Here is a 10,316-nt window from a genome sequence, read left to right as displayed (position 1 = left end):
CATATACTGTGTAAGAATGTTGTTGGCAACTCCGTAACATGTCCCGAGTGCAGAAGGTGGGTAAGCAAAAGGTGCAGTGGTGTAAAAAGCAGACTGCAATTAGGTGCAGGAAACCTGGTTGCCTTAAGCTGTGGTTACACCAGTTTCTACCCAGAATAAATCTACCATTTGCATTAATTTTTCCAACAAACTCAAGATGTCTCTACCTTGACAACTTAATTGTTGTCAAAAGTGGGACAATATGGAGTGTCTTAAAATCCACGGTACGGTGGGTTGAAATTTGCCATAGAGAGTCTATTGTATTAATAAAATTTAAAGATATTTTTTCTTGTTAAAGTTACTGTAAAAAAATATACAAAGTTTTTTCAATAACAAAATACGAGCAAAAATGTCATGGTAAATAAAAAATAATAATACATCTCAACAGGAATTTCATTCTACTCTAAGAGTACTTGCGTCACTTTTGTAAACAAACATCACTTGGACGCTACAAACGTTTCTTTATCGTCTTGGTCTTCTTTAACAGGACCACACATCTCACTAAAGCAGTTAATGCTGCCATAGAAACATACAATGAAGCCATCCTGCACTCCAACTGAGCTCACACTAGCTGCATGCCTGGCCATTGGTTCCTTTTTTTTCCAGTGTGCAGATCATACCGTTTACTTATTGCCTGAGTTTGACTGTAGCTTTAGCAAAGCTAGAGAAATTCAACATTGGTGGATGTATCCCTTGACATTGTCATTGAGTTCTGTTTTCTAGGTAACACAATCCGTGCTGGAGAATTGGGACTGAAGCTAGCTCAGTTTCATGAGTGTGAAGTGACAAAGAAGTTTAGGGAACTGCTGACTTTATTGATGGCAATAGGACCTTCTCTATGTATATGGAAAAAAAATTGGGGGTAGTTAGAGAGGATTACATGGGTAGGCTTGAGCAAGCGGAGAGGATAAAAATGAGATGTACAGTCCTCTTCACTAGTACATTTACAGGGGCTCATCAGGTTTTGTGCAGTGTGGCAGCACTGTGTTTGTTTACATTCAACAGAAGGAAACTCACAATAGTAAATATATTTTGGAATCAAAGTAAAACAATATTAAAACAAATACCTCAATGTTCAGACTTGTGGAATGTTTATATGACGAGCCCCTGTACATGTAATGTGACGCCGACAGTTAGGAAGCCCTGTTCTATGCCTTTCAGTCACTGATCAAAAAAGACAAAACCAGTTTGTATCTCAAATATGAGTCACATATGTAGAGAGCATGACTAGGGAGAGATTGGTTTGAAAGGTATGTGATAGTACAGTTAATAGTAGGAGTCCTAGAGCCATCACTTTATATAAGACCTGAAAAGTGATATTGAATTGTGAAAAGGAGTCATTTCTTATGAGACCATGATTATAAACAAGCCTGATTTTATATGCTTATCATGTACAATTAATAACATGAAGGAGTGTGAAATACAGTAGAAAATTAGTTATATACAGTATTTTACATATGCAAGTTAAACAAGTTTGATGTTATAATTCCAATTCCATTAGCTGTCTTAGTCCTTCTGTGTAATTTTTCCATTGTTTTACACCACTCTCCCAGTTATTTCCCCCTTTCATTTAGTCCACACTACATAAACGTGGGATCGAAAAATAATAAATCCTACCCTTCATCAAGAAAATCTGTAGCCTGTCAAATTAGGCTTTGAGGATTGGCCAAGTGTTATCCACCAGTGTCAGGAAAATAAAAGACAAGAATGAAAGTCTTCCTTCTCACTATTCTTCACTTTTTACCTGTTGAGGTTCAATGGGTGACTGAATGCAGAGTTGATATATTTCCTAAAAACCTTTACCTTTTCAGCTTTAAAATTACCAAAAAAAAGGGTCAAATTTAAAAGCCAAAATATAAACTGAACATAAAACATGTATTTCATGATTCTGGTGTAACAACTATGGGCTGTACAGTGAAAAGTAAACAAGTGTTGTCAGCTTAAAGTGACCTGCTGCTCCTACTCCTGCCTCACACAACTTATAAACACTCTTCATATACTCTTTTGGTAGCACTTGCCATAACTATTTTTTTTAAAGATAAAAAAGGAAGAGAGATAAAGAGAAGTCTGTTCTGGTAAAAAGTTAATTGACTTAATAATCAATCCCATCACAAGACCCTTAAATCCTGTGCTTAAATTTACATTGTTTGTTTATTAACAAAACTGAATACAATATGCAATACCTTACAGAGTACAAACTGTCATAAGTATAGACACCTGCACAATGCATGAAATGCATAAACAACCATCAATATATGCACATGTACACTTACTTCACATTAAAAACTTTAAAACAAATTAATGTATAAGATTGTTTTACAATGATTTTATGGCAGAACTGACATTAACTCTTACAGAACAGACTTAACTACTGCTGACAGACACTTACCTTGGCATAGAATGATCAAGTGCTATCAATATTGATCCTCAGAGCTAATACAGTGGCCAGCTATATAAGCACCACTTTGAGTTATGGTAGAAAAGGCAGAGCTATGGCAAGGATAACTCGTTTGAGGATATACAATAGTTTAAGTTATTAATGAAGCATTGGCATCACTGAGGACAAACACTATTTATGGTTCAGCAAAGCATAGGACCTACCTATTCCTAAAAATTAGGTAATTTAATTGTGTCAAGCACTGTAATCCTAAGGTTATGTCATTCGAGCAGAGTTTAAAAAATATACCTTGGAGTTGCTGCTATTTGACTGAGCCATGATGCAGAGTTAGGAATCAAGGCTAGCCACTGGGATATGTAAATCCATTTTGAGCATGAAAAGCTGTACTCTAATTGGTTGAAAACTTTCAATCAAATATAATTTTAAAATGCCTATGATTTAGGTCATACAGTACTTAAATAAAAGGCTTTTAATTACTTTGAGTAATATGGTAAAGATAAAATATTCATCAACAAGTCAAATTACAGCTGACATGAGTTAACATTGTAAGATATATAGACAAGAGATTTGACCTGGTTCATGCAAATACCCATTGTACAACTTGTACTTCACAGGAGACATTTTGTTCATTTGAGAATTAGGAAGATATTGAGTAAAAAATGTTTAAAGTCCGTATAAAAAATATTACAAATTTTCATAAATACTTTGTTGTTTGATATAGACCATTTTTCTCTCCCTTTCAATCTCTCTCATCATTCATCCAATCACTTATTACTCACAATATACATAATTCTCACAAAGGCATTCATTTAGAGTTAGTTCTGCAATAATAAAAAGAACTCAGTTTTCTGGTATACTACCCTATAAAAGATAACAATAAAAAAAGTACCTTAAGTAACACGAGGATCTATGTGTCTTTATGTACACTGAATACAGCTGTCATCTAAATTCCAAATTTTAATAATAAAATCACCGAGCAAGGCATATCATTTACCATTACACTTAAGCTGCAGCGGTTGACAACAGGAACATCAACACAATTTCCTCCCTGTGCTATACACAAAGGTATAACCTCCTGTAGTCCACATAAATCTCTTCCTATTAAAGCTCTGATTCACAGTAAACAAGCTAAGCCTTCTTAACAAATTTGTCAACCCACTAGGCTATAATAACCCCCCCCCCTCAAAAAAAAAAAAATAAATAAATAAATAAATACAAAATTAATATTAGTAAATAAAAATATCAAGGCACTCCATCTCGCCTGATCAGTCTTCCGCTGAGGAACAGCACTCTTAGAGTTCAAATCATTTAAAATGAAAAATATGAACATTGCATTCATATGCTACTATTAAAAAAATTACAATAATGATGAAATTCTCTGAAAATAAAAAATGAACTCTATTGTTGTCCAAGCATCACCTTAAAGGCTAAATTGTCACTGACCAATTCTTACACAAGACTACTGAGATCTATCCTTCGTTTACATTAACTAATGCTGAGCACTATAAATCACAGATGACTGGGGTTGACACATTATACCCACATCTTGTTACGTAGGCTCAGGCTTCGTTTCTTCTGAAAGATGAAAAGGTTAATAATAAATTAAGAGTAATACATACATCAAGTTTAAGAATTGCCAAGTTAAATATAAAACAGAAGAAAATGGAAAAGTTTAAGTTATTTAATACAGTAAGATAATGAAGTAGATCAAGTAGAGAACGAGTCAAGTGGAATTTAGGCACTTTATAGTGACAAAACAAAAGAAAGCATTAGCTGAGGATAATTTGATAAACATTATGCAAGTTTCAAGAATTGACAGTATGGAATGAGGATGTTAAGAATGTGTGGAGTAAAAGTCTCCGGAGAGTCATATGGAGGTAAAAGTCTCAGAAGAGTCATATGGAGGTAAAAGTCTCAGAAGAGTCATATGGAGGTAAGTGCACTAAAATTGTTAGAGCTTATGAAGTGCATGGCAGGGGAGACAATGTTTTGGACTTTATCTACACTAGTCATGACTCATGAGTGGTGCAATTTTGTTAAACTAGTCATCAGTGGTGAGGCATTATTCGGATAGAGTATTTCACCCACTAATTAGAGGGTAATTTGTCAAATAAAGGCTTTTCAGTGGAATGGACAGTCAAGTGCAAAAAGAGTATAAAACAATAACATCAGGATGATCAGCTTCATCTGTAGTGGTAATTATATGGAAGAAACTGACAATTCTGTTCAAAGCTTACCAACCAGAACTGGCATTAACATATTTAAATAAAATGTACTGTACAGTATATGGTATTTGGTAACCTGACTTTGTCAGTGTACAGTGAACCCTCGCTTTACGCGGTTTCACTTTACGCGTTTCTACATTTACGCGGTACCCTGCCAGAACCGTAATTCCCACTTTACGCGGTGCATCTACTCATATACGCGGGTGAAGTATAATTTTTTTATTTAGCTCATAAAATTCATACAAATTATTCGGCCAGAATATAATTTACATTGCTGGAATTCTTACAATTTGATGATCATTTTGAGTATAAGCATCATGGATTTTGCATTAGACATACAAATTTTAGATCTAATGCAAGTATTTTGTTTACTCAGAGCAAATATATTATCTTTTGTGCAAAATATATGAAGTGTTTATTCAAAATATTCCTGGTCTTGCAAGGAATCCAGCAATGTCAATTATATTATCCTAACTTTAGTCTGAGGTATTATTTATTACTAAAAATGCAAATATACTGTTATAATCCAATCATTTCTCTGGTAGGGAGGGAAGGTGAGGGGTAGGGAGGGAGTGAGGGACCCAGGGAGCAGGTGGGAAGAGGGATATTTTGATTGACAGATAGTATTTCGGTAAGTTTATTTTGTTTATTTATTGAAGATATTTGTTTTAGCTCATAAAATTCATACAAATTACCAGGCCAGAATATAATTTACATTGCTGGAATTCTTACAATTTGATGATCATTTTGAATATAAACATCATAGATTTTGCATTAGACATACAAATTTTAGATCTAATGTAAGTATTTTGTTTACTCTGAGTAAATATGTTATCTTTTGTGCAAAATATATGACATTTATATTCAAAATATTCCTGGTCTTACAAGGAATCCAGCAATGTCAATTATATTATCCTAACTTTAGTCTGAGGTATTATTTATTACTAAAAAGGTAAATATTCTGGTTTCTCCCAAACATTTCTCTGGTAGGGAGGAACCGACCGACCATCTGGCGCGGTTGGAAGAGGGGGGGAGGCAAGGTGGGGTACTTTGATTGACAGATAGTGTCGTGAAGAATACTTTTTTTTTTTTTATTAACTGAAGATATTTGTTTTAGCTCATAAAATTCACACAAATTATCCGGCCAGAATATAATTTACATTGCTGGAATTCTTACAATTTGCTGATCATTTTGAATATAAACATCATAGATTTTGCATTAGACATACAAATTTTAGATGTAAAGTTTATTCTGAGTAAATATGTTATCTTTTGTGAAAAATATATGACATTTATATTCAAAATATTCCTGGTCTTACAAGGAATCCAGCAATGTCAATTATATTATCCTAACTTTAGTTTGAGGAATTATTTATTACTATACCTGGTTTTCCCCCAAAAATTTCTCAGAGGGAAGAGCCAGTGAGTGTAGTGTGAGAAGAGGGGGAGGGAGTTGAGTCCATTATTTGAATGGACATTAACTTGGCGACTGTATTTCTCTATTTCTCTTAAGTATTAATTGTGTGCATGTACCATCATAAAATTAAGATGTTATTTTTACTACAACATAGTTATTTGTCGTCAAAAAGTGGAGTTTGGGGGTCGGGCTGGGTTCTATTGGAATTAATCCCATATGTTCTGTTATTCACTTAACGCGGTTTTCACTTAATGCGGGACCCTCTGGGTTCAATTGACCGCGTTAAGTGGGGTACCACTGTATGTGGAAAATCCGCAGCAGGTGAAAGTTCATTTCCGGCGAGGCATCAAGATGGCGATAAAACGCTGGCGAAAACCGCTAAGAAGGGGTAACGCACGATAAGACGCACGCGCACGCACGCGACAAGACGACGCGACGACGCACGCACGCACGCGACGCACGCACACACACACACACACACACACACACACACACACACACACACACACACACACACACACACACACACACACACACACACACACACACACACACACACACACACACACACACACACACAGTATTACCCCACCTAACGCTGGTTTCACTTTAACGCGCTTTTATCATATACGCCGTGAGTGTCCGCCTGAGACGCTATTTTTAGATTTGCCCTACCCGGGCCAATTTTCAGCCTGATCATTTTGAATATAAACATCATATATTTTGCATTAGACATACAAATTTTAGATAACATTTTTTCTCTGGGTAACTATGTTATCTTTTGTGCAAAATATGACATTTATATTCAAAATATTCCTGGTCTTACAAGGAATCCAGCAATGTCAATTATATTATCCTAACTTTAGTTTGAGGTATTATTTATTACAAAAAAGTTAAGTATTCTGGTTTTCCCACACATCTCCTTGGGACGGTTGGTGGAGGGTGGGGGGGAGGGAGGGACCGACCGACCATCTGTTACCCTGTGAAGAATATTTATTTTTTTATTAACTGAAGATATTTGTTTTAGCTCATAAAATTCATACAAATTACCCGGTCAGAATATAATTTACATTGCTGGAATTCTTATAATTTGATGATCATTTTGAATATAAACATCATATATTTTGCATTAGACATAAAATTTTTAGATAAAATGTTTAATCTGAGTAAGTATGTTATCTTTTGTGCAAAATATATGACGTTTATATTCAAAATATTCCTGGTCTTACAAGGAATCCAGCAATGTCAATTATATTATCCTAACTTTAATCTGAGGTATTATTTAATACAAAATTTTAAAATTTATTTTTTTCACCCACTCTTTCTCTTGGTGGGGGGTGGGGGGGAGGGTTGGGACTGACCGCGCGGTTGGAAGATAGGGGGGAGTCAAGGTGGGGTACTTTGATTGACAGATAGTGTCGTGAAGATTATTTTTTTTTTATTTACTGAAGATATTTGTTTTAGCTCATAAAATTCATACAAATTACCCGGCCAGAATATAATTTACATTGCTGGAATTCTTATAATTTGGTGATAATTTTGAATATAAACATCATATATTTTGCATTAGACATACAAATTTTAGATAAAAAATTTTTCTGAGTAACTATGTTATCTTTTGTGCAAAATATATGACATTTATATTCAAAATATTCCTGGTCTTACAAGGAATCCAGCAATGTCAATTGTATTATCCTAACTTTAGTTTGAGGTATTATTTATTATAATTTAGTGGTTTTCCCCCAAAAATTTCTCAAGAGAGGGAAGAGCCAGCAGTGTAGTGTGAGAGGGGGAGGGAGTTGAGTCCATTATTTGAATGGACATTAACTTGGCGACTGTATTTCTCTATTTCTCTTAAGTATTAATTGTGTGCATGTACCATCATAAAATTAAGATGTTATTTTTACTAAAACATAGTTATGTGTCTTCAAAAAGTGGAGTTTGGGGGTCGGGCCGGTTTCTATTGGAATTAATCCCATATGTTCTGTTGTTCACTTAATGCGGGACCCTCTGGGTTCTATTGACCGCGTTAAGTGGGGTACAACTGTGTATGTATATATGTGTATATATATGTATATATATATATATATATATATATATATATATATATATATATATATATATATATATATATATATATATATATATATATATATATATATATATACACACACACACACACACACATACACAGCTAGACCCCGACTTACGACTGCTACGACTTATGACCATCGGGACTTACGACCGCCACAGATTTTTTATTAATTTTTTTTTTTCAAATGACACACGCATTTTCTATACTGAAACGTTTCCAGTTAATGTAGTCTCCATGTATAATTAGAAAATTATGGGGGCCCCATGTGCATTCAGCTGACTACATTAAGGGTAAGTGCTCAGTCACACTGTATCCATTCCTTATTATTTATTACTTTCACTGTACTGTATCCATTCCTCATTATTCATAACTTTTACTGTACTGTATTTCATTGTAGATTATTTATTAAAAAAAAAAATTTTTTTTTTTTTTTTTTTTATCTATATCGGACTTACGACCTGGATTTGGGTCCCTAACCCCGTCGTAAGTCAGGGTCTATCTGTATATATATACACAATAGAACTCATAAATCACAACTGTAATGTGATACAGGTGATTGATTTTTATCTCTTGTGCAAAATACATGATGTCTATACAGGTAGTCCCTGACTTACGACCGAATCGACTTACGTCCACCCGCACTTAGAACCACCTCAGTTGTACCAAAATGTGGTCAAATTATGTATTTTTGAGTCCCAAAGTCAGTACACAGATAAACTTTTCATCTGTAATTCACTTTAAAATGGCTGGCAAGCTTAAAAGTGAGTGTTTTGTGGTGCTGAAAAGAAAGAGACCCAAATGTTTTATTTTCTATGTGTTATGTAAGCATTTCCGACTTACGACCATTTCGACTTACGACCTGGATGTCGGTCCCTAACCCCGTTGCAAGTCGGGGAGTACCTGTATTCAAATTATTCGCTGTCTTGCAAGGATTCTAGCAATGCAAATTATATTCTCCTAACTTGGGTTGGAACACATCTCAGCTTTTAGGATAGATTACTATGGGGAAATGGGTCCCGTTGAACTTGAATACACCCAATGAACACTTTTTTTAGAACAAATATATCTTGTTAAGAAGTGACTTACTGTGTATAAGATTAAACATTCTGTATTAGTTAACACTGACCATTGTAGTATGAAATTAATCTTTCCCAATTAAATGTCAAGAAAGTCTATTGCTATCAGATTTATGTTCCACCAAGTCTGTACAGCAATATAATGTATATGTTTTCTTATTTGTTCTAATAAATTAATAAATGAAGATGATATGAGGGCCAAGGATTATAATTGGTACTGTACACATAAATTTGTTGTGAGAGCTGCAATTGCTTAATTTTTTAAAATCCCATTTCCTGTGAGCCACCTGATTATTCAGTCAGTATCTATACCAGAGTCAACCTTTTCTTTTAGTTTAAATGGTTCCTTGTGTGGCTGTAAAAGTATAATTTTTTTTTAGCAAAATGTCACTAAGGTTGTAATAAGGTGTACACTGTACAGTAATGATCATAGTCATTTACAATCCTGAAAACCATAAAACTGGTAAGTAAACAGGAGGTATTCCTGACAGAAAAAATAGTCCTTATAAACTACCTTGCACAAGAATTCATTTTCGATGGGTTGTCGGATCAATCTTAGGAATTGATAATTATTGATGTCTTACTTTCACGTTCTTTCCGGCGAAGTTTTTTCCGTCTGCGTTCAACTGAGGCAAGCTCAGTTTTAACTTGCATGTAGGTTCGCTTCAGTTCTTGAATTCTGGACTGCAAAACTGCTATCCTCTTAGAAGCATCTAAATCAGGATCTGAAATTTAAAAAAATAATTTGAAAGTGTTTAAGACTTTTCATGTTATAAATGCATGCATACACACTCACACACATTTCTTCTTTCTGTTATTCTTAGTACATTGATCCCTCGGTTAACGAGCACCTCGGTTAACGAATTACCTTCCATAAGATTCTTACTTCGGTTAACGAGCAATCCCTCGATTAACGAGTTTTTAACGCGTGCCCCTCCACATGTTTTCGCTTGCATTTGGCGGTCCACCAGCTGTAGTATTAGTCCGCCAATACAGTAATTAGTTCTAGGGCTCAAATTCCTTACTATTTTAGTAAATATCAAGAAGTTTGTACTATTCAATAATT

The 10,316-nt window shown here is 34.6% G+C and overlaps 1 protein-coding gene across 1 annotated transcript in view; it reads right to left on the bottom strand.

The window, feature by feature from the left end:
• Nucleotides 1-1,747: 1,747 nt before the first annotated feature.
• Nucleotides 1,748-10,316, bottom strand: part of LOC121863326 (microtubule-associated protein futsch-like) — a 114,052-nt gene continuing 105,483 nt past the window's right edge. Inside the window, exons 22-23 of the mRNA XM_042361950.1 lie at nucleotides 9,765-9,975; nucleotides 1,748-4,012 (exon numbers count right to left, since the gene is read on the bottom strand). Of these exons, the coding sequence (XP_042217884.1) occupies nucleotides 9,806-9,975 (170 nt within the window). The 3' untranslated portion in view covers nucleotides 1,748-4,012; nucleotides 9,765-9,805. The remainder of the gene's footprint in view (nucleotides 4,013-9,764; nucleotides 9,976-10,316) is intronic.

This window comes from Homarus americanus, unplaced genomic scaffold, assembly GCF_018991925.1.
Source record: "Homarus americanus isolate GMGI-L3 unplaced genomic scaffold, GMGI_Hamer_2.0 scaffold46197, whole genome shotgun sequence".
Taxonomy (NCBI): Eukaryota; Metazoa; Arthropoda; class Malacostraca; order Decapoda; family Nephropidae; genus Homarus; species Homarus americanus.
Note: the sequence above shows the minus strand (reverse complement) of the source record. Positions and strands in the feature narration are given on the sequence as shown.